This window comes from Myxocyprinus asiaticus, chromosome 6 (assembly GCF_019703515.2).
Source record: "Myxocyprinus asiaticus isolate MX2 ecotype Aquarium Trade chromosome 6, UBuf_Myxa_2, whole genome shotgun sequence".
NCBI classification, from domain to species: domain Eukaryota; kingdom Metazoa; phylum Chordata; class Actinopteri; order Cypriniformes; family Catostomidae; genus Myxocyprinus; species Myxocyprinus asiaticus.
The window spans coordinates 51,819,804-51,846,030 of NC_059349.1; the positions used below are offsets into that span (position 1 = coordinate 51,819,804).

Here is a 26,227-nt window from a genome sequence, read left to right on the forward strand (position 1 = left end):
AGGGATCCTTAATTCAGCTGGTCAATATGAATCAGATATAATATCTGTAACAAGACTCTGGTTAACAGAATCCAATTTCTCTCAATTAAATTATCCATTTGGACGTTCGCTTTGTGACTGTTGTGAACCAATTTTCTTAATATTGGCTCTGCAGGGTGCTGTTTTGTTCTGTGATAACATGCGGTGTGCTGGCTCGGCAGACTGCGTCTTTGTAATCATGAATGTTAAAGAAAGTGCACTCGTCTTGACGATAAAACGTACCACCATCTTGTTGAGGGATACCCAGCAGTCTGAGGGGAAGTCTTGCAGCATGGGCACCAGGAACTGTAGACACCCATCCCAGTGACACAGCAACAACATCATCGCGATCAGGTTAATTATCCTCATCACTGCACTCGCCAGGTCATAGGTCATGTGGAAGATCTGTGAGAGGAAAAACAACATTTGCAAACCAAAGTGAACATTTGCTTAGTGTAACTTATGTGAAAAAACTATGTTCATGACAGCACAATTAAAGTGGAGGTGAAATAACATACTGCTCTACACTTAAAGCCGATTAGGGTTTTTCCAAAATCCCTAAACAAATACCAACATTTCTGACTCTAACAATTCTTTGGGTTTTCAAGCTACAACCACCAAACTGGGCACAGACCTTCAGACTGTTTTGAATCAGATTACTATAGGTGCGTCCCAAAGAGCACACTTCTGATTAATCGTCCAGCCCTACTTGCAACTATATTTTATATTTAAAAGATTAGTTCACCCAAAAATAAAATTGTAGTCATTGTTTACTCACCCCTGTGTTGTTATAACCCTAGATGACTTTCTTTTTCTTAACACAAAGGGAGAAAATGTTTAAGAACACTGTGCTCAGTGAAGTCATACAATGACAGTTTATGGTGACCACCTCTTCAAGCTACAAAAGAACACAAAATTCAGAAGTCTAATAAATTATTCCATGAGACTCATGATTGTTATGAAAGCATACGATAAGGTTTGGTGAGAAACAAACCAAAATCTAATTTAATATTTAATGAAAATGTTCTCTGACCCTTGATCTCCTGTGTGCGTTCGTGATAGGGCATGAGAGCAACAGTTCACACAGCCCCTTCGTGACATTGGGGCGTTCAAGCTAAATTTGTTTGTTTATCTAAAAACAGATCCTCCACAGCGATAGTGACAACAGAACACAACACAGCCGCACACAAAACAGAGAACAGAACTTACTAAACATGTCTGAAGAGTTTGTAGTTGAAGAATGGATGAATTTCTATGCCCAGCCTTATTTTTTTGAAAGTTTTTGGACCACTGCCAGTTCGCAGTGGACGGAGTTACCCGCACAATAACGAAAATAGAAAACAAGCGATCGATAGAATGTACCGTCGCTCATCACTGCTGGTTAGGACAAAAAGTATAATTGCCATAGAAAAGATACCTTTTATCGCATGTCGTTTACTGTGAGTTTAGGACACGGTGTGACTGTGGCTGCCTGTAGCCTCTTCTATGTTTCTGTTTGAGTTCCGAATACTCCATTCAAAAAAATAAGGTTGGGCATAGAAATGCATCAATTCTTGGACTACAAACTCTTCAGACATGTTTAGTAAGTTCTGTTCTCTGTTTTGTGTGCAGTTGTGTTGTGTTCTGTTGCCGCTATCCCTGTGGAGGACCTGTTTTTTAGATAAACAAAATGAGATTTCGCCTGAGTGCCCCAATGTTGCGAGGGGGCTCCACGAACTGTTGCTCTCGTTCCCTATCATGAACGTGCACAGGAGATCAACGGTCAGTGAACATTTTCACTAAATAATACATTTGATTTCGGAATTGTTTTACATCAAACCTTATCGTATGCTTTCATAACAATCATGAGTCTCATGGAATAATTTATTAGACTTCTGAATTATACTTTTGTGACCTTTTAAAGAGGTAGTCACCATAAACTGCCATTGTATGACTTCACTGAGCACAAAATTTCACAGTTACTCCCTTTGTGTTATGAAAAAGAAAGAAAGTCATCTAGGGTTATAAAAACACAGGGGTGAGTAAACAATTACTGAATTTTCATTTTTGGGTGAACTAATCCTTTAATTTATATAGTAGTTATGTGTGTGTGACATGTCTACATTGCAAATTTCGTGGGACAGTGCAACAAATTGCTTCCATTATAATCAGCAAATCTGTCCACACTGCAAGCGGCACAGGCTATAGTGATTTAGACGTTACATGCAAACTAATCTGAGGGGAAAAAACCTGCAAGCCAAGTACAGCATTTCCAATCTGGAGGAGAGAGTAGAGTAAGTTACACTAAAGTATCTAACATGTTACTCTCTTATTTAAAGCGAACATTCATATACCAAATGAGTTCTTGTGCTAAAAAAAAGCTAGGCTCAGCACAACAACCCAGGGTCTGGAGATGCGTTTTGAACTTTAAAGGGAATCTAAAAAAAACAGTGCTACTTTGCAAGACACTGAATAAACGGCACAACAGTCAAAAATGTCTGCTTGGCACATTGTTTGTTTACATAGAAAAACAATAAAAAAACAGTGCAAACGGACATCAAAATGCATTCAGTGTGAACGGCCCCTAACGATGCAAGCATACAGTGATTTGCTAATTTTATTAGGAGTAATGCAATAATGTAACATGTCACTTTTAAAAGTAACATTCCCCAACACTGCTTTCCACCAGACAATACGAAAACAAAACTTTGTGCTTGGGTCAAGTTCTCAAGGCTTTTCTATTGACTTGTTCGCTCTAGAAACATTGACTTAAGCCCTGAAAACCCAGCTTGATTAATGAGCCGCATCGAACATCTTCTACATTAAATGGCCGTCAGACAGTGGAGATTTGTTACTGCTCATTGCTGCCCATCAGTCAGCACAACTACACAGCGAGATGCTTGCTTCATGCCCTACGGACACTGTGAGCCTCATATGGTCGGTTCAACTGAACATTCACCTCCATCAGTCACATGAAAGGGATAGTACAACTTCAAAAAATTGAAGTTCTGACATCAAATACTCACCCTCAGGTTGTTCCAAACCTGTATGTGTTTATTTTGTTTGTGGAACACAAAAGGTGCATTTTTGAAGAATGTCCTTGCAGCACTTTCCACATGTTCAAGATTTAAAATGACAAAGAAGCACAATAAAAGTATCATAAAAGTGGTCCATATGACTCGTGCACTATATTCCAAGTCTTCAGAAGCCATATGATAGCTTTGTGTGAGGAACAGACCAAACTTTAAGTTCCATTTTTGTAGTCCATAAAACGTTTGTAGTCTATTTTAGATCTTTAACAGGGTGTACAATGATCAGTGAATAACAACTTACAGCACCTGAGTCCTATGGATCAATTTTGTGACACTTTCACTTCTTTTTTTTTTTCATTTAGAAGCTTGGCAGACTCAGTCCCCATCTACTTTCAATATATACATTATAAACAGTGTTGAGTAAGTTACTCAAAAAAAGTAATTTAATAGAAATTACCAATTACTACTCAAATTGTAATCAGACTTTTCTAATTACTTCACTGAAAACGTAATCACATTACTAATTACTTTTAAGTTACTTTCTTAAACACACTTCTTGTTTTTCTGCTCAATAAATTCAAAATATGTCTATACCTTTCCTATAGTAAATTGACACTTTGGGGGCACATGCCCTTCAGCTGTTACAAAACAGAAACAGAAGTACATATTAAAGAATTAGTTCACCTAAAAATGAAAATCCAGCAATTGTTTACTCACCCCTGTGTTGCTGTAACCCCATATGACTTTCTTTCTTTTTCTTAACACAAAGGGAGAAATTGTGAAAACAATTTGCTCAGTGATGTCATTAAATGGCAGTTTATGGTGACCACCTCTTCAACCTTCAAAGTCTAATAAACTATTCCATGAGACTCCAGATTGTTATGAAAGCATACAATAAGGTTTGGTGCAAGACAAACCAAAATCTAACGTATTATTTAGTAAAAATGTTACCGACAGTTATTCTCCTGTGCGCGTTCATGTGTCTGCACGTGATCTTTAGAGCTCTTTGCACGAGAGCAACGGTACTAGCGCAGCATGCACGAGATGGGGCATTCAAGTGAAAACTCATTTTGTTTTGCTTCAAAAGGACTACCAGCGATATTAACAACAGAAAACACAACATGGCTGCACACAAATCAGAGAACAGAAATTACAAACAAGTCTGAAGAGTTTGTAGTGGAAGAATAGATCCATTTCAACGGAGTCCTCCATCAAACAGAGAATGGGCTGAAGGTAGCTACAGTCACACTGTCTCCTACTCAGAAGCCAAACGACACACAATAAAAGTGATCTTTCCTCTGTTAAGCAGCTGCGACATTCCGTCGATTGCTTGGTTTCTATATTTGCCGTCGTGCCTGGTGTTCTGAAATATTCAGTTTCTAAGATTTTCAGTTGCACTGGGTGGAGAATAGTACATGAATATTCATGAGTGTCCTATTTCGTGTTAAAGCGACACTGACAATAATAGTGCCTGCTTGGATTACAATTCATCTAAACTATTGTAACAGGTAAAGTTGGGCAAGGAGGAGGCGGGAACCGGCCACACAGTCAATATAAAGTTTTAATGCAAAACTCAACATAAAACAAACATAAAACAAGGACACACACACACACAGCAGTGCATGCGTCTCTCTCTCTCTCTCTCTCTAACTGGCGTCTCAGGCTCCCCTTTATCTCACTCTCTTGCTGATCAGCTGATTCAGCGCCGGCCATGCACCCTCATGGCCCGGCCATTCCCTCCTCCTAGTCACACTCCTCCCCCGCCCAATTCAGGCCGGGGCGCCAACCAGACTGACCTACTCCCCCTCTAGATTTACTGACCTATCTCTGGAGGGGAGATGCTGCCCTTCCGGCTGTTCTGTCAGCCGGTGGTCCACCCCGCCTCCTGGGAACCTGGAGGAGAGACGAGGAGAGGCGTGGGGAGAAGGAAAGGGCGAGCAAGAGAGAAAGAAAGAGGTGAGAGAAAAACTTGCTCGGCGGTCCCCGGACATGCTGTTGCCCAGTCCTCAAGCGCTCCTCTGCCCTCTGGCGGACGACAGCTTGCTCCTCCCCCAGCGGACGGCAGCGAGCCCTCCGACTCCTGGCGGATGGAACCGCACCTCCCCTTCTCAGCGGACGGTAGCGGTTCCCCCAGCTCTCGGCAGCTGGCAGTGACCCCTCTGTCCCCAGGCAGATGGCCGCGGCAGCACATCCCTCCTCCCTCCCGGGTTTCGGCACCACTGTAACAGGTAAAGGTGGGCAAGGAGGCGGCAGGAACCGGCTGAACAGTCAACATAAAGTTTTAATGCAAAACTCAACATAAAACAAACATAAAACAACGACACACACAGCACCGCGTGCATCTCTCTCTCACTAACCGGCGTCTCCGGCTACCCTTTATCTTGCTCTCCCGCTGATCAGCTGATTCAGCGCCAGCCGTGCACTCTCACTGCCCAGCCACGCCCTCCTCCTCGTCACAACTATGTTTTCGGAAAGGTAATTACATTTCAGCATCAAACGAATTTAAGCTGAACTGTTCATCTTTTCACAATAATTTATAGATTGTGCATGCACTAATATTTTCAAAGTCGCTTTAACATGAAACAGGAAACTTGTGAATATTCATGTATGCTCCACCCAGTGCAACCGAAAATCTCAGAAACTGAATATTTCAGAACACCGGTAACTCTGTATGCTATTAACTGGCACTGGTCCATAATGCGCTGCATGGTGCAAGTGCGAGGCAATTGTCTGTGTTCCACGACTGTTTTCAGGTCCTTGAATAAGCTATAATGTGCGAGTAAGGGCAGCCGGTGGAGTTTCTGGTGCCCCCTTAGGTAAGATGGTGCCCCCCTAGGGAGTTGATGCCCTACGCAGACTGTGTAATATGCGTATAGGGAGCAGCGATACTGGTAGCAACCTTCAGCATCCTCCATCACACTTTTTGATTGAAGACATAGAAATTCATCTATTCTTCCACTACAAACTCTTCAGACATGTTTGTAAATTCTGTTCTCTGGTTTGTGTGCAACCATGTTGTGTTTTCTGTTGTTAATATCGCTGGTGGTCCTGTTGAAGCGAAACGCCCCATCTCGCACGTGCTGCGTAACTACTGTTGCTCTTGTTCAAAGAGCTTTAAAGTTTGCGTGCAGACTCATGAATGCGCACAGGAGATCAACGGTCAGTGAACATTTTGACTAAATAATACATCCGATTTAAATTTGTTTCACAACAAACCTTATCATATGCTTTCATAACAATCATGAGTCTCATGGAATAATTTATTAGACTTCTGAATTATACTTTTATGTCCTTTTAAAGCTTTAAGAGGTGGTCACCATAAACTGCCATTGAATGACATCACTGAGCACAACATTTTTTCACAATTTCTCCCTTTGTGTTAAGAAAAAGTCATATGGGGTTATAACAACAGAGGGGCGAATGAACAATTACTGAATTCTCATTTTTAGGTGAACTATCCCTTTAAATAATGTTTTCTACATATATAATATTATTTCAGAAATGTGTGTAACCCAATTTAAGTAATTAAAAGTAATTAACTTAACTGAAAGTCAGTAACTGTAATCATATTACAAGAATTAGAAATGTAATGCACTACACTACTTTTTGTACTAAAACGCAATTTGATTACTTTGTAATTTGATTACACCCAACACTGAATTCTAAATGATGACAGAATTTTCATTTTTGGATGAACTATTCCTTTAACCCAAACCAATAAATAAATAACTAGATTACTGCAACCTACAGTATCTGAAATAATTGTGAGGAACTTGAATAAGAAGCAATTGATTATTAATGAGGGAAAACAAGCACATTAATTATTTTTACCATGTTTTACATGCTGTTGTACTAGTATTGTACAGTATTTACTTAAAACTTCATACTAAAGTGGCCTATAATAGTTTGTATTGAATTTCATCTGACACACTTGAGTCAATTTATGAAATACTACGTAACATGTTGGCAGTTAAATAAGTTCAGTTAGTTTATCGTACATTCAAAAAGAATCCAAAGTCATTCAGTGCCTTTGTTAACATTATTTACATGCATGGATCTACATAGATTGCAGACTATGGTTTGGCAAAACAAAACTATTCTAAACACTTACTGATGCAACAATTGTTTTCTTTTTTACTTATTTGACTGACTCGGAAATCACGACTTCAGGTGAGAGAAAACATTGTTCAGAACAGAGCTCCGCAGTGCGACACTTAATCAGACTCCTAATCAACGCATGAGTGAGTCTCCGAGTCACATTCTGGGCCTTCACAGCCGGAGCCCCTTCTGGAGTGCTCGCCCTCTGGGGTGAAGGGGGTTCCAAGAGGCCCACTGAGGCGGGGCCAGGTGCTAGTTCTACCACCCTAACAACAGCCCTGGTCACAGTACACCAGTTTACAAGAGGCTGTGACAGCAAAATGTTGCTAGAACTCCGTGAACAAATCAAATGACCATGTACTTTAAAGTCTTATGTTAGAAATTTTAATTCTCTACTATACTGCTTCTTTAAAGAAACCAGAAACCAATATACTAATCTGAAGAACTTATAATGGAACATCAAGAACTTTTCAAAGAACCACATAAAACATGTAGCTCAATTTAAGAATCTTATATACAGTTTCTAAAAAATTTGATAATGTATATGCAGAAACTGCGGAAATAACACTGTTTTCAAACATGTTTCCCCAAACACTCCCCCCATCTTTCATTGGTCAAACAAACAGATAGTTCCGCCCCAAACTCAGGCCATTGGTTGAGACAACTTTGCTGATGGGATTCTGGGGGTCAGAATTGTGAAAAAAACAGAGCAATTTTAATCAACCAATGAATGGCTTAGTTATTGTTGCCACTACATTGTACACTGTAATAAATGGGGGGCCTGGGTAGCTGACGCTGACTACCACACCTGGAGTCGCAAGTTCGAATCCAGGGCATGCTGAGTGACTCCAGTCAGGCTTCCTAAGCAACCAATTGGCCTGGTTGCTAGGGTGGGTAGAGTCACATGAGGTAATATCCTCGTGGTCGCTATAATGTGTGGTTCTCGCTCTCGGTGGGGCACGTGGTGAGTTGTGCGTGGATGCCGCGGAGAATAGCGTTTAGCCTCAACACATGCTAGGTCTCAGCGGTAACGTGCTCAACAAGCCTCGTGATAAGATGCGCGGATTGACGGTCTCAGACGTGAAGACTACTGAGATTCATCCTCCGTCACCCGGATTGAGGCGAGTCACTACGCCACCACGAGGACTTAGAGATCATTGGGAATTGGGCATTCCAAATTGGGGAGGAAAAAAAAAAAAAAAAACACTGTAATAAATGATCAAACACTTCACTTCAAGGCGACTCTATCCTACAATGGCATTTTAGTACAACGTAGAAATATTTTAAAAAAATATTTCAACATTTTGAGAATAAAGTCATACCAGTAATATTTACTTTAATAATATGTGGGGGGAAAAAATCTCATAATTTTATGACTTTATTCTCATAATTTTTTTACTTTAATCTTAAATATTGCAAATGTATTCTAATAATATTAAAATTTTAATCTAATAATATTAAATATGTAATAATACAATGATATAATGCCGGTAATTTTTACAACTGTAATATTATATTACGACTTTATTCTTGTAATTTTATTAATTTAATCTCGTAATGCTACGACTTTAATCTTGTAATAATGCAACTTTATTCTAATAGTATTACAACTTTATTCTCGTAAATCTTACGACTTCAATAATATTATGACTTTATTTTCGTAATTTTATGACTTTAATCTCACAATGCTATGGCCTTAATCTCATAATATTACGACTTTATTTTAATAATACAATGACTTTATTCTAATCATTTTACGACTTTAATTTCGTAATGCTATGGATTTATTCTCATAATATTACAACTGTATTCTAATAATATTAAAAATGTATTCTTGTAATTTTATGACTAATAATATTATGACTTTATTTTCATAATTTTACAACATTAATCTCATAATGTTTTAACTTTAATCTCATAATATTTTAACTTTATTATAATAATATTATGACATTAATCTAATAATATTACAAATTTAATAATATTATGACTATTTTCATAATTTTATAACATTAATCTCATCATGTTACAACTTTATTCTAATGATTTTACAACCTTATTCTCTTAATTTTACAACTAATAGTATTATGACTAATGCTATGACTTTAAATTCATAATACTTCAACTTGATTCTGATAATATACAAATTGTTGTCTAATAATATTACAAATCGAACAATATTTTGACTTTATGCTCGTACATTTTTACAACTTTAATCTTATTATATTATGACTTTATTCTCGTAATTTTCCAACTTCAGTTTCGTAATGCTATGACCTAAATCTCATAATATTGCAACTTTATTCTAATATTACAACTTCATGCTCGTAATTTTAAAATTTTGTTCTCGTAATGCAATTACTTTTTTCTTTTAATTATTCTTTTATTCTCAAAATCATTTTAACGTGGCACTAAAATTCATTACTATCACCCCCTTGATTACTGAGGTTTGTTACCGCAACAATAACGCAAGAATGCACTTTAAGTATGTATAAAAGGGCTGCATGCTTTCAATGCATTAGTGTACTTGAGTAGAGTATGTTTCTGGTTTAAATATGCTTACCGACTGCTCTGTACTGTACGCAAGCAAGCTCTGTTTGTTCAAGTCTCTTTTGCTGATTTAGTGAAAGAAATGTGTAAATTCAGGCAAAGGCTAAACTATGCAGTTGTTTTTGAAGAGGAGGTCATTTATAGGAAAGGAGAGCTCTATGTTTTTAGATTGCTGCCGAGTTCTCCCCTGTGCATGTTGTGAATACAAATGCATCACACTTTTTTGAAAATGCTAGAACAGTGTGTCTCACCTTTACTGCGGTATTCTACAGTAGCTGAACAGAAATTTAACAAGGCAGGTATTTGTACAGCAATGGTCTGAATGCATATTGCAGGCAAATTACAAATCACAACCTCATAATTATGATAAGTAGCCACTCTGCAGTGCACCATCATGACCCACCTGATCCAGCTACTTAATTGAAAAAAAGAGAGTTAGTAACAGTACTTAAGCACTATAGATCTACACAGATCAAGAGATCAATACAAATACAAATTCTGTCATTTACTCATTCCCGTGTCATTCCAAACCTGTATGATGTTATTTTTGACACAAAATTAGACATTTTGAAGAATCTTTACATAGCTCTTTTCCAAACCACGACAGATCATCTGTCAAGCTCCAAAAGGGACAAAAACACCATTACTGCACCATAAAAGTAGTCCATATGACTCATCCACTATATTTCAAGTGCTCAGAAGCCATACAGTGCTTTGTGTGAGGAACACATTGAAATATATTCACTGTTATTCACTGAAAATCTTTTGGAATCTGTATGAATTCCAGCTGCATGAAAAATTCATCTTTTGTGTTCCGCATGAAAACAGTGAAATTTCATGCAAAATCATTAGAAAACATTTATTTTTAAATGACGGAGACTTGGCTCCGTTACAGTTCTTTATATTTAATATTTACAAAGTAAAGCTTTTTAAAGCCTATTTATTATTATTATAATTATTCACAATATATGAAGTTGGAGACACAATCTATATGCTGACGAAGGACGTTTCCATATAGTCGCATTTTCTGCATGCCCTAACTTCAATTGAAAAAAACGTAATTATCAGAGGAACACAAAGAAATAAAAAAAAAAAATGTAGGCAACTATCACCGTAGATTTTTGTCGATAACCGATAGTTCCAAAAAGCAACTATCGGCACCGATTCATCGGTAAAACCAATGTATCGGTCTACCTCTAATTGGTATTTTACCACCTGTTATCACAGAGTGATTATTAAGTCACTGTAAAAGGGGCCAGTGGAAGAAATTGGAGAGAGTAAAATGTTTGGATTTGGGGAGGTGGTTATATAAGATTGTTTTGAACACTTTGTTATTTTAATGATATTTTTTTTTTTATTGAAATGTAATTCGAATTTAGAAAGTTTATTGTTTAGCAAAATCGACTGATAGAAGTGAAATGTGTGCAAAAAAAATGCAAAAATCCCTCAATCCACAGCATAACCTGGAAGGGCGATTCAATCAGGGAGTAGATTCCGGGGGGAGGGGGGATGCAAGTAAGCAAGTACAACTCCCCCCCCCCCACATTATTTATAACATGATCAATGGAAACATGTAAACACTTCACACTGCAATATGTATACCCTTGGATTCAGTCACTGTTAACACTAGCCATGAATTGTGTGTCAGTAGATCAATTTGATTAATAATACTTACATTCTCTATAATTTAAATTCTGACGAGAACCACATTTTCCATGCATATAAAAGGAGCGTGTCACTAGAAACACATTCAACAAGGACACAGCTAATGCACAAAAGAACGTAAATCCATTTTTTTCTACTGAATTAGAAACGCTATTAAAACAACTACCTTTGCGCTCTAATACTCACGAGTCACTTAGTCACAAGTGCATTCAAATCACTGCAATATACACAACATTGCTTAATTTATATCACAAGAACAAAATTACAGCAAATATAATGGAAATATTCAATATATCGCCCAGCCCTGGCTTTCCTGCATGGTGACGTTCAGCCAAGAGATCCTATTGACTGACAGTGGCTTAGACACGGTGCTTTAATTAGGGAGAGAAATGTGACCACTTCTGCTCGAGTCTCTCTGGACCTTTTTCTGGGCCATGCATATGAGAACCGTCAACATCTTTGTAATCAATTTATCAGTGTTAAACACTCCACCTGCTCCATGAAGGGGTCTGCAACCATAAAAGAGAAAATCACAAATGAGATCTCTTTAATATCTCAATTCCTATAAAGCAATGAGATCAAATGGGAGACTTTTGCTTAAGTCTCCTGCTGCTTAGAAGTTTCTCCTAAGAAAACGACTTCAATACGATGTCCACAACGATCTCCCATGTACCTCCTCTAGAGATTCAGAAGAGATGTCTCAAACTGTGCTTTGATTTGCCAAATTCCTCCAAGTGCTAAAGATCTGAGCTATGCTATCCAAATGACTTTGTCAAAAACAGTCTAATTTGTGTCTTTAATTTATTTTTTATTGCTCCCAAGTAATTTTAGGAGAAACATCTAGTACAAAGTTAAAACTTAAATAAAACATAGCAGGGAGCTCCAGTAAATCTCCTGAGTGACGAAAAAGCAACATCTGAGCCATACAGTTTCCTCTGTGTTTTGGGCCTTCTAGGTCCAAGGTTCAACTGGCACATCATCACCACCTCCATGCCATCTACCTCTGTTACGCATGTATAAACGTCCACATTCCATTTGTGCCCACCAGGAAAATAACCCTCCACCTTCCCTGACACTCACATTCATATTTCATTCACATTTTACACAGAGCATGCTGAGTTCACGCTGGAATCCAGTACATTTAACTAAATATGCTTATATAATGCACCACATTGGTTAAAACATAGTGTAAATATTTAAAATGGTTAAGGAAAATTAGACAAAATAAAGATTACTTGCATACTTAAAAGAATAAAACAACAACTATGCGGTATACACTCACCAGCCTCTTTATTAGGTACACCTGTACATCTACTTATTCATGTGATTATTTAATCAGCCAATCGTGTGGCAGCAGTGTAATGTATAAAATCATGCATATATGGGTCAGGAGCTTCAGTTAATGTTCACTTCAACCATCAGAATGGAGGAAAAATGTGATATCAGTGATTTGGACCGTGGCATGATTGTTGGTGCCAGACGGGCTGGTTTGAGTATTTCTGTAACTGCTGATCTCCTGGAATTTTCTCAGAATGGTGTGAAAAACAAAAACATCCAGTGGGCGGCACTTCTGTGGACAAAAACGCCTTGTTGATGAGGGAGATCAGCGGAGAATGGCCAGACTGGTTCAAGCTGACAGACAGGCTACGGTAACTCAGATAACAGCTCTGTACAATTGTAGTGAGCAGAACAGCATCTCAGAATGCACAACACATCGAACCTTGAGGCGGAGGGGCTACAACAGCAGAAGACCATGTTGGGTTCCACTTCTGTCAGCCAAGAACAGAAAACTGAGGCTGCAGTGGGCCTACCATTTGTGTACCTCAGCAGGAAATCCAGATTTGTCAGACCAGGTGATGTTTTTCCAATCGTCTACTGTCCAGTTTTGGTGAGCATGTGCCCACTGCAGTCTCAGTTTCCTGTTCTAAGCTGACAGTAGTGGTACCTGGAGGGGTCTTCTGCTGCTGTAGCCCATCCGCCTCAATGTTCGACGTGTTGTCCATTCTGAGATGCTATTCTGCTCACTACAATTGTACAGAGTGGTTATCTGAGTTACCATAGCCTTTCTGTCAGCTCGAACCAGTCAGGCCATTCTCCTCTGACCTCAGTCATTAACAAGCCGTTTTCGCCCACAGAACTGCCACTCACTGGATGTTTTTTGTTTTTGGCACCATTCTCTTTACACTCTAGAGACTGTTGTGCGTGAAAATCCCAGGAGATCAGCAGTTACAGAAATACTCAAACCAGCCCATCTGGCACCAACAATCATGCCACGGTCCAAATCACTGAGATCACATTTCCCCCCCATTCTAATGGTTGATTTAAACATTAACTGAAGCTCCTGACCCGTATCTGCTTGATTTTATACATTACACTGCTGCCACAAGACTGGGCTGATAAGACAATCACATGAATAAGTAGATGTACAGGTGTACCTAATAAAGTGGCCGGTGAGTGTATATAAAGCTTTGTGTGTATGTATGCAGTGATGGGGTATATATGGACCTCTGAGTATATATGAAATGATGGGGTATATGGAGTTTTGCATATATATATATATATATATATATATATATATATATATATATATATATATATATATATATATATTGAAGTGATGGGGTACATATGGACCTTTGTATATACGGTGATGTGGCATACAGTATAAGGACCTTTGCATATACAGTGATGTGGTGTATATATAAATCTTTGTGTATATGTATGCAGTGATAGGGTATATATGGAGCTTTGTGTATATATTAAGTGATGTGGTATACAGTATATGCCCTTTGTGTATATATATATATATATATATATATATATATATATATATATATATATATATATATATATATATATATATATATATATGAAGTGATGGAGTATATAAGGACCTTTGTATATTCAATGATGTGGTATACAATATATAAAGCTTCATGCTGTGATGGGGCATATATGGACCTCTGTGTTTATATGATACGATGGGGTATATGGAGTTTTGCATATATGTATACAGTGATGGTGTATAAATGGAGCTTTGTGTATACAGTGATGGTGTATAAATGGAGCTTTGTGTATACAGGTGATGGGGTATAAAACCCCTGGCAAAAATTATGGAATCAGCACACTTAGAGGATGTTCATCCAGCTTTTTACATTGTAGCAAATAAACAAATCACAGATATGACACAAAACCATTTTTGTTTAATAGCTGAAACCTCTGGCTTCGTGAAATATACCTCAAACAAATTAAATTGCATTATTTTAATTAATGTCATATTTTTTTCCAGATCAAGTAGAGTAAAAGATTATGGAATCACTCGATGTTGAGGAAACAAATATAGAATCATCAACAAAAAAGAAAAATCACAATTAGTACTTTGTTGCTCCTCCTCTGGCTATTATGACAGCCTGAATTCTTTGAGGCATGGACTTCACTAATGAAAAACAATATTCTCCATCAGGATGGTTCCAACTTTCTTGAATAGCAGTTGACAGATCAGCTTTGCGGGATGGAGCCTTGTCATGGACCAATTTTTTAAATTTCCACCATACATTTTCAATTGGAGTGAGATACGGACTGTTTGCTGGCTATGTCATTGAGTTGATATGCCTTTCCTGAAGAAAAGCTTTAACTCTCTTTGCTCATCCTGAAAAATGACTTCATCATCACCAAACCTATTTTCTATCGATGGAATGAGAAGTGTACAAAATTTAAATGTACACCTGTGCATTGACTGTTGAGACAATGACTGCCATCTCCCCTGGTCCTTTACCTGACATGCAACCCCATATCATAAATGACTGGGGAAATTGGATTGTTTTCTTCAGGCAGTCATACTTAAATGTTTCATTAGAACAGCACCAGACAAAAGTTCCAGCATCATCGCCTTGGCCAATGCAAATTTGTTATTCATCGCTGAATATTACTTTCATCCAATCATCCACGCTCCATAATTTCTTCTCTTTAGCCCAGTGTAGCCTTGTTTTCTTCTGCTTAGGTGTAGGTGCTGGTTTTCATTTGGTTTTTCTATATGTAAAACGATTTCTTACAGTTCTGTCACAAACATTGACTCCTGTTTCAGCCATTGGTTTTTCATTGGTTTTGTTGTGCATTTTCTATTTTCAAGGCATATTGCTTTGAGTTTTCTATCCTGATGCTTTGACATCTTCCTTGGTCTACCCGTATGTTTTCCTTTTATAACCTTACCATTTTGTTTACACTTGCACCAAATTTTAGACACAGATGACTGGGAATAACCAAATTCTTTTGCCACACTCCGTGTTGCATTTCCTTCTTGAAGGAGTTTTATAATACTTTCCATTGTTTCAGTTGACAGCTCTCTTGTTGGGCCATGTTTCCTATCAATTAGCCAAGTCCAACAGCTCGTTAAGGTCTGTAAGCACTCTCTTTTAACTGCAGACTAATTTGCATTTTTAGACTTAATTACAATGTTCCATAATTTCTTCCTCTACTTGATTTGGAAAAAAATATGCCATTAATTAAAATAATGAAATTTAATTTGTTTTAGGGATATTTCATGAAGCCTGAGTGTTCAGCTATTAAACAAAAATTGTTTTGTGTCATATCTGTGATTTGTTTACTTGCTGCGAAGTAAAAAAGCTGGGTGAACATCCTCTAAGTGTGCTGATTCCGTAATTTTTGCCAGGGGTTGTATAAGGACCTTTGTATATTCAATGATGTGGTATACAGTATATAAAGCTTTGTGTATATTTATGCCATGATGGGGTATGTATGGACTTTGTGTATATATATGAAACAATGGGGTATATGGAGTTTTGCATATATATATATACACTGATGGGGTATATATGGAGCTTTGTGTATATATTAAGTGACGTGTTATATAAGGACCTTTGTATATACAGTGATATGGTATATATTGTATAAAGCTTTGTGTATATGTATGCAGAGATGGTTTTTTTTATGGATATGCAGTATATACTGTATATGAAGTAATGTTGTATATATGGATCTTTATGTATGCAGAGATGGGGTATATATGGAGCTTTGATTATATATGAAGTGAAGTGATTTTAAGGACCTTTGTATATACAGTAATGGGGTATATATGGAGCTTTGATTATATATGAAGTGAAGTGATTTTAAGGACCTTTGTATATACAGTAATGGGGTATATATGGAGTTTTGTGTATATGTTAAGTGACAGAGTATATAAGGAACTTTGTATAAATATGAAGTGATGGCGTATATATGGATCTTTACCTTGGCAGAAAATGGTATACACCGTATATGGACCTTTGTGTATATTTGAAGTGATGAGGTATATAAGGACCTTTGTATGTATGAGAAGTGATGGGGCATTTATGGACCTTATATATATATATATATATATATATATATATATATGTATATGTATGAAGTGATGGTGTATATATACAGCTTTGTGTGCATATGAAGTGATAGGGTATATACTGTATATTTGGAGCTTTGTGTATAGGCTATATGAAGTTATTGAGTATACAGTATATGGACCTTTGTATATATCAAGTGATGGGATTTACAGGTATTTACATGGAGCTTTGTGTAAAAGCTGGAGCTCTGTGAATATGCAGATACTGGAATATACAGTATATGGAGCTTACATATGCACTAGATGGGGTATATATGTAGTTTTGTGTATATGCAGTTGATGGGGTATATATGAAGCTTTGTGCATATACACTAGATACTGTAGGGCAAGTACAGTATGTAGTTTCATGTATATGCAGTTGATGGAATACATATGGATATGTAGTATACAGTATATGGAGCTTTGAGCATATGGACTAGATGGAGTATACAGTATATGTAGTTTTGGATATATGCAGTTGACGGTGTATATATGCGGTTTGTGTACATGCACTCAAAGGGGTATATATGACAAACTGAAAAGGTGTCTGTACCTCTTCCCATTGGTGAATGTAGCGTATTAGCCGAGAAAGCCGCAGTAGCCTCAGCAAACTTAGGATCTTAGTGAAACGCACAATCCTTAGAGCACGCGCCGTCTTATACACTTCTGAGTCTATGCCCTTCTCCACAATCAGGAAGATATAATCCACTGGAATGGACGAGACAAAGTCCACCACAAACCAGGTCCTTAAGTACTTCTTCTTGATGGTTTTGGGGTCCAGGATGATGTCGGAATTGTCCTCGATAATGATGCCCGTACGGAAATTGAGCACCAGGTCCATAAGGAAGAAGGTGTCCGAGACCACATTGAAGAGGATCCACGGCGTGGAGGTCTCTTCTTTGAAGAATGTGATGCCGACAGGTATAATGATCAGGTTGCCCACCATGAAAAGAAGCATGGTGAAATCCCAGTAGAACCTGCAAGAGACCATACAGAAAGAGAGATAGGGAAGAAACAGGCTTTTCAAACTTGAAATTGTCTGCCGTGGGTCATTTTTAAATATCTCAACTTAAATTATTTTTATTTGTATATATTTTCAAAATGGGCCTATTGCTCCAAATCAGTTTAACCCCTGGAATACAGTATTCGGTGCAGTTTGCACTGGTTGTATACTGCACATTACTGCAAATGTGGTAGGTCATCCAGGTATTCCATGCATACTGAAAATGTGCATACTATGCACAGTATACACACTGTATACTGCAAAAAGCAGTATGGTAATTTGCTATTATTTATTTCATGCTTGGTAACAAGGTGGTGTAGTTATGACTGGCCATCATTTCCTGTCTAAATGTTTAATATTGACCTTGTGTAGTGAAGGGGAGAGTGTTGCAAACTTTATGAGACCCTTGAATTGTGAGAGTCTCACACAGTTAGGTCGATTCCTGAGGGTCTGGAATGAAGTCTGTGTGCTTAGAGCAGAAGTGATCTGCTCCCGCATGGTGCTGCTTGCAGTTGCGCGCGTGTACAACTCAAGGTCACAGCAGAGCGTGCTGAGGTGCATGCTGACTCATAACTGAAGACTGATGCAACTCATGCACTATGGTGGGAGCAGTTTGTTTACACAAGGTTTGCACGGCTGGAAGTCTTGAAAAAGCGCTGAGGGAATTTGACATTGTAGATTTACAATTGATTTGCTTGGAAATTGTGACAAATATGCATCAGTTTCCATGACGACAATGCAAAATGATACAAAATAGAGGCATGTTATTGCACAGCATATGTGAATGCAGAGATTGCATGTACATTTCTATAATCAACTATGTTTATCTAAAGATATAATGAGCCAAACAAAAGCATACAACATGGTCTCAATGTCAAACAAGACAATCGTGGCCAAATCATTACACCATAAACTGTATTACCACAAGTGTCTTTTGGGGATTTTGTGATTAACATTCATCATTAAAACATATGAATGCAATATGAACTACGAGCAATGTATTGAAAAGATTTTATAAAGTCGTACAGTACAGTTAGTTTTAAAACTTTTCGACTTTACTCAACATAACTCAAAAACAAGCATCTTGCTGTCTCAAAATTAGCTGCATTAGTTGACAAATTTTTCACAAGTACTATTGCCCCTATATCTACACGATATCACGATTACCCCCCTAGGAGCCTTTTACTCCAAGTGTGGGATAAAATTCTCCCTCACCACCTTTTTTTTAAAACTGCATTTTAATCAAAACAACCTTCCATTATTATTATTTCTTTTCACACAAATTATGTTGCACCATCAATATTCAATAAAACAAGATACATTTTTCGATCTTGATTCATTTTGAGACCAGAAAAAAGCTAATTTTCCTTAATGTGTGCCTTTAGCCCCGTAGCACCCTATTGAGGTCACTGTGTTAAAATGGTTCAATATTTTAAAGGACTTTCAGTAGCAGTTCACACGTATAACTTATTAGTAGCTTCCTGAGACGCCGTGTCCACATGCGTGGACATTACCTTTTAGCTTCACTATAGGCTATGCATAATTTCATTTCATTTCAACCGACTGATCTCAGTTCAGGAGACTCTAGGCTGTCATTCAAGGGTTAAACTTTCTACACATTGAGTCATGTGACAAAACAACATGGTGCCGATCTCAACTGAGTTTGTCTTTGGGAGAAACGACAAAACTACATCTGGAAAGAAACCTTTTAACATTTTAACATTAAAACCTGTTTGAGTCAAAAGAGCAGAGTGTCTAGTTTCATATGATATGCCATTTTAAAAATGTCATCGATTTATGGCGAATGGCACACTGTTAAACTAAATGACCATGTACGTGGACTGTATGCTCATTTTCCTTAAAATATCCTATATTCACTGTGTATTATCACATTGAGAATCAATGGGTTCATCCAAAAGCTGGAACATGTTGATTTCAGAGGCTTTATATGGAGTTAGGATGAAAATAAGGTGCATTTAAAACTGTTCTGAGACCAGTGCAGACAGACAGCACACTGGAGGTTAAGTCATTCCCTTTTTAGGGAGCAAGGGACATTCCTATCGCTTTCCTATGCAGCTAAGTGCATTCACTCCTAAAATCCAAAATAACTAACTTAGCTATGTGGACATAAATTTTTAGTTATGTGGACATCAAACATGTTTCTTAGGGGCTACTAGTTACAAATAGAAAAGGGGAATGGAAAATATACACAGCAGTCACACTCGGTCTGAGGAGGGTAGAATAAGGTACAATAATAATGACTGAGGGAACTTGACTATCAAAATGAATGTAATTATCTCAATATTAAACTCATGATATCTGCAACACAAAGTTGCTTAATTGCAGTTTAAATATTTATAGTCTAAGATCACATTGTTATGGTTTTCTTTTTTGCACCAAATTTAGCTCAGTCAGTAAAAAAAAAAAAGAAACAATAATCTCAGCATGATTTCTACTGGAGAAAAATTGCTTATGTGCCACAATCTGTATGGTATAAGGCAACTATGTTATTGCATTCTGTTTTTAGCAGATATTTTGCCTGGTCAGTTCATACTGTTGTGTGAGGATATAATGATTGCTTCTTTATTTGTTGGACGTGTATGTGTAAATAAAATAAATATAAGCATGCAGCCTAGTGCATTCAGAACATGTTTATGCTGTAGGTAAATACAGTGGGGTCCAAAGTTTAAGGTACAATAGCTGTCACGTGAGTGGGACCCTTAAGGGGACCTCTTCTGTTCCTCTAGTTAAAATGTATAACTTCTTGGGCCTATTGTGCTCCTTTAAAGGTACATTTGTTTTGTTCCTGGGGAGGGGGGGGTGTATGTACCCAAAACAGGGGTACCACTACCACCCCAGTGAATGCCTTGTACCATAAACAGTACCTTTGTCTGAGAGAAAAGTAAAAATGTGTCCATTTTGCATAAAGTTATATTATTGTGCAAAACCTGATGATCATGTTACCCAGAATGATTTTAAAATGTTCCAAAGAGAGCTTCAATTGAAGCAAGGTAATCTGACCATTTGTACAAATGAGTTACTTTAACGTGTTTAAAACTACAAATAGTTCAAATATTATAACGTAATACTGCTGAAGCAATTTTGGGGATTACTTCTGAAATGACACCATGTATATATTTATTAATCCTAACACATGATTTGTGTTTGGATGAATGTAAAGAGTCTGTGTTGAACATCATTTCTAATTTTGCCTCCCCTGAAAAATGTAGTTAAAAAAAGTTTCCTATCTGCTGAAAAGTTAACTTATGAACTTTTCAATAAGCAAGATGAATTTGGTAGGATATATTCCTCCTTGTATAACTTTATAAACACTAGGGAAACAATACTGAAATTTTCAAATTTTCATTATTTTTATTTTTTTTTACTTGTCAATTGAATGATATTCTTCATATTTTCTGTATAGTCATTTATTTCGATATGTATGGAGGGTTTTTTTTCTTGAGGGGGAACACATAATTGTATTATAAGTTTTGTTTGTAATTAAAATATCAATTAAATATACATACACATTTCATATTCATTTTACGTTATAATGCTTCTTTGTTTTAAATTTCCCAAAATCCTAAAACTTTACTTATTTCCAGGTTTAACCTCGTGTGACCCCGAGTCCACATGTGTGGACGTTGTATTCTGGCTTCGCTATACACAATGCATAATTAATTTTTTATTTAAACCGACTGATCTCAGTTCAGGCAACTCTGTGCTGTCAGTAAAGGGTTAAACTTTTGACGTTTGAAGTCATGTGACAAAATAACAGGGCGGCAGCAGAGGAGTCTGTGTTTGGTTGAAACGCCAACAGAACTACATCTGGTTAAACACAATGACCACATTCGTGGACAGTATGCTCAGTTTCAGTCCTATATTCACTGTGCATTATCACATTGAGACTCAATGGGTACATCCAGAAACTGGAAAATGTTGCTTTCAGAGGCTTTATATGGAGTTAGGTGCATTTCAAACTGTTCTGAGACCAGTGAAGACAGACAGCACACTGGAGGTTAAGTTGTTCACTAATTAGGGAGCAAGGGAGCATCCTATAGCTCTCTATGCAGCTAAGTGCATTCAATCCAAACCTCCTATTTAAAGTTCAGTTTCAGGCTGCAGATGATGTTTGGATCACTCAACATGTTTTGCAGACATGGGACAATGTTTATCAGTACATAGATTCAGAATTTATAATGTATCATTTTATTTTAACATGGTTGGCAGTGATTGGATGATGCTGGCCATTCTTTTGAAACACAATTAATTATGTCAATTTTTGATGTATTCTATGTAATGTCTCAAAAACATGAAATCCAACACTCCTGGAACATAATAAACAATATGATAAAAAATTGCAATGTTTCTTAGGTGCTACTAGTTACAAATCAAAAAGGGGGGTGGAAAATGCACACAGCAGTCACACAGGGGTCTCAGAAGGTTTAATGAATCTGGGCCCCCACTATAAATATAGGTTATATATGTTCAGACTGCTTTTCTCAAGCATCCTAAAGGAGCATTTTTGGATATTAAGGGATGAAATATTCTCATGTAAAGTGTCAAAACTTTTTGCAAATTAGTTGCTTGCCCCACTCAGCTCTTACCTGAAGTCACTGTAGGGGTGAATAATCCAGTTGCCCGCCGATTTCACCCGTTCTTGCTCCTTCTCCACCGCTTTCTGACTCCCGTACATGCGTAAGGAGAATTTATTGACCCCGGGCTGCAGCATGCTGCTGAACTGCCGCTGCATGAAGCTCGCCTGGCTGCCCTGAGTCTCGCTATCCTCGGCCACGACCTGAGGAGCATCCTCGGATTTGAGAAATGTCACCGAGTTCCTGGGCTGCTGGGCGCCGTGGATGGAGGAAGAAGCTTTCCGACTCGGCGCGTTGGAAAAGGACACTTTCGAGTCCTTCTTCTCCGGGACACATGTGGGGTTTGACGCGTCCTGCCCCTGAGTAAGGGCTCCGATCCCGTCCATGCTGGTCGTTGAATTGCAAGCGGCGCGTCTACTCCCATCCGGCTTGGACATGATGGACCGGAGACTCCCCGTGCCGGAGTCCCGCCTGCATTCCCCGTTTTTGTTGCATTTCATGCTGGAAATTGGTGCTGAGGTGTTGCTGTCACCGTCACCTGCAACATTACAAGCCTCCACCTCTACGGTAGACGTTCGACCTCCACCTCCTCCGCTCCGACCCGCAGCAGCAGCAGCAGCATCACCCAGGCGCGCATCTGTGGACGTGGACTGCTCGTGGTGCGCGGAGCTCCTCCGTGACGCGGCTCCCCCTCCTGGCGTGCAGTGTTTATTCTGGATGCAACTCCCTCCTCCGGCTCTCCTCAGATGAGGATGCTGAAACTTGGTCTCTTCCTCCCCGTCATCCACCTCATCCATGGCGACGTGATTGAGTTTCAAGTCTGCGGCTTCGGCGGCATCGCCGTTGGACTCCAGGCAACTCTTGGTGGTGCAGTTGCGCACAGGTGTGCTGCTGGTGTGGGCCGCTTTCTTTGTCATGGCAACATCCTCATTCCGGTCCATGTCATTCACTGTATCAACTTTGGTCTGTAATTATCTTTGAGGGAGACCAATCAGTGATAGCAGCGGTGATGGTTGAGAGAGAGAGAGAGAGAGAGAGAGAGAGAGAGAGAGAGAGAGAGAGCATAAGTGACTTCTTATGCCCACAAAGTCAGACATATTTTAGTTTATTAACTATTTGTTGAGTCAGTCTATGAGTGCTAGTAATTTATTTATTCAATCAGACTAAGAATGCATTTAAGTGTTAATCACTTGCCTTGTGGCATCTCAAGCTGAATTAATATAGTATAACTGTGCCTTCAGAAAAGTAACATGGTTGACAGTTTAAGATATTTTACTAACCTTGTGCTCAAGGTCATGACATTTTAAAAAGCTGATTAGATAGAGAATGTAGTGCTGATGTATCAGTTGTTCACTACACAAAGTCATGGTAACTGGGTTGACTATTTAAGATCAGCCACTTCTGACAAGCCTTACAAAAATAAGATAAAGTGACTAATTAATAATTAATAATATAATAACTTGTCCTTGCAGAGTCTATTTCTACAGTATCTATCTATCTATCTATCTATCTATCTCTCTTAATCAAATGTGCATTTTTGCTTTTATAGCAAGCAGAAGTTAGAAATACGGGTTTGAGGACTGGCCAAAAAAATAACAAATAAATAAATCAATCAAGGTTACAGTGAGGCACTTACAATGGAAGTGAATGGGGCCAATCCTAAACTTTAAAATACTCACTTTTTCAAAAGTATATCCATAAGATGTGTGTTAACATGATTTAACTGTGATAAAATCACTTACTAACCATTTCTGTGTAAAGTTATATCCAATTTAACAATTTCATTGCCATGATGAAGTAACGCAGTAAACCCTGCAATCCAACAAAAATGACGATTTAAACAACTTTACAGCTCAAATAATGCACACGTTTTAACAGAATTCATTTAAGTGCTTTAATAAAATTATAAGCGTCCCATTTCTGTCTTTAAAACCTCCAAAAATTGGCCCCATTCACTTCCATTGTAAGCACCTCACTGTTACCTCCATTTTTGCTTTTTTTTAAAGGAGGGACGAGTCAAAACAAATTTTTGTGGTATTCAACATTATGCCACAAGTTCTGTTGATTGAGCTTAACTTGTATTGAACCCAGAATATTCCTATAAAGTAATTATTTAAACTATACTGTATGTTAATGAGGGAAACAAAAGCCACTAGTTTTGTACAATGACTCAATTTATGAATGTGTTGGCTTCACAGTTTGACTTGATAAGTCATCGTATCAAGTCTATAGATGATCAATAATTTCATAATGCCACCAGGTTAAAACAAATTACTTAGTGGACATACTAGTGTTCCATAAGCAACCTGACGTTTTTCTAAAAACGCAGATGATGTCATGGCATTATGATGTCATAATGGTAGGATAACAGTTTCAAGAGTCCAATCCGACTGCAGTGTGCCGCCGTCTACTGGCACATAGACTAAAGTACAGCTACTCATATTCAATAGTTCTGGACAACCACTGGGATAGCTCATTTCTGAAGACCTGTTGAATGCCCTCAGAAACCATAAGAAATAAATAAACTAAGCAGATGAAGAAAACACCTTCTTTGACTTGCTGTTAGTAAACTACCTTACCACTCCTCTGTCTGTCTTCATCTACCCTCAGGGCCTTTAAAGGTGCTTCAATTATGTTCATACTTTTTTTGTTGTTTACATATAAAGCATGCAATGCAAAATGCTTAATTACTGGTTATAATATCATTGTAACAGTGGAAGTGTAAATATAATAACTTTGTGTTTGGCAGGTCCCCTGTTTCTTTATTGACAGCATGCACTCGAGCTTGCATGAACAAAACCTGATGATCATGTTATCCAGCATGAATTGAGAATGTTGCAAAGGAAATCTGACTTCTAGCACAAAGGGGTTGTAGTCAATGTCACAAATTTGCTTATTTGATTAGTGAACTAGTAATAGTACAGAATCTGAAATATGCATACCTGATTTTTTGTCATAACTTTGCTCTGCTTGAAATGTTTCAAAATCCTAAAACTTGTTCAATTCCAACTTTAAAATAAATAAAGTCCTATATTTTCAATGTGGTCTCAGACGTTTGAACCCCACTGTATGTTCTGTCATAACAGATACTGATCATGACATTAACATCATCAGAAAGAATGCTCATTAATATAAACCATAAACCCATAGCAGCAAAATCTCTTCTTGACTACTTCCATAAACAAAGCATCTCCCTAACCAAATCTTAAAAAAAAAAAAAAGTCATCTACCGCTTTGAATATCATTCATTGTGACCTATTAGATTTCACTCATTGTGTTGCTGGATCACAGAAGCCCTGCTGCCTTTCAGATGTCATTCTCAAAGAAAGCTTAGTCTTTCCTGACTCAAGATCTTACCTTGTTATCCTTGATACTGACGTGTAATCAAGCACAACCAGTACAGTGCAGAGTGAGACATACCTTGAAAAATCAGCTCGGAGCAATGACATTGAAAGGTTGTCTGATCCCAGTATAGATGTTGGATGCGTCCCTTCAGTGATGGAGCGGTTTATTGAGGGAGGTCACTAGGGTCACCATGCTCCCTACCACACAGTCTGCTTCCCACTTGGGAAGTGTTTAACCCGAGCAGTACTGAATCAATCTCTCCTTTCTCTCTCTGCAGAGCAGAATGCCGGCACTCACTTCCTGGTATGACACATTTAAGTATGATGCTTTGGGGTTCATTTGCATAAAAGGCAAAGTTCCAAGAAAGGAGAAGGTATCGGATTGATCTTGGAAGCTACTCAAACTCAGGAGATCTTAAAGAGTCTCTAAAGAAGAGTTTAAAACCCCTCAACATATGTGGTCTGTATAAGCAGACAAACTATATACTGTAAGCAGATATGGACTACATACAGCAGAAACAGCAAATATAAGGCATAGATAGACTATATAAAGCAGACAGACTATATTT

General features: G+C 37.9%; 1 protein-coding gene across 1 annotated transcript in view; it reads right to left on the minus strand.

The window, feature by feature from the left end:
* LOC127442514 (potassium/sodium hyperpolarization-activated cyclic nucleotide-gated channel 2-like) overlaps positions 1–25,870 on the minus strand; it is an 86,524-nt gene extending 60,654 nt beyond the window's left edge. Inside the window, exons 1-4 of the mRNA XM_051700615.1 lie at positions 25,735–25,870; positions 22,327–23,289; positions 17,270–17,693; positions 262–423 (exon numbers count right to left, since the gene is read on the minus strand). Coding sequence (XP_051556575.1) covers positions 262–423; positions 17,270–17,693; positions 22,327–23,255 — 1,515 coding nt within the window. The 5' untranslated portion in view covers positions 23,256–23,289; positions 25,735–25,870. The remainder of the gene's footprint in view (positions 1–261; positions 424–17,269; positions 17,694–22,326; positions 23,290–25,734) is intronic.
* Positions 25,871–26,227: the final 357 nt, after the last annotated feature.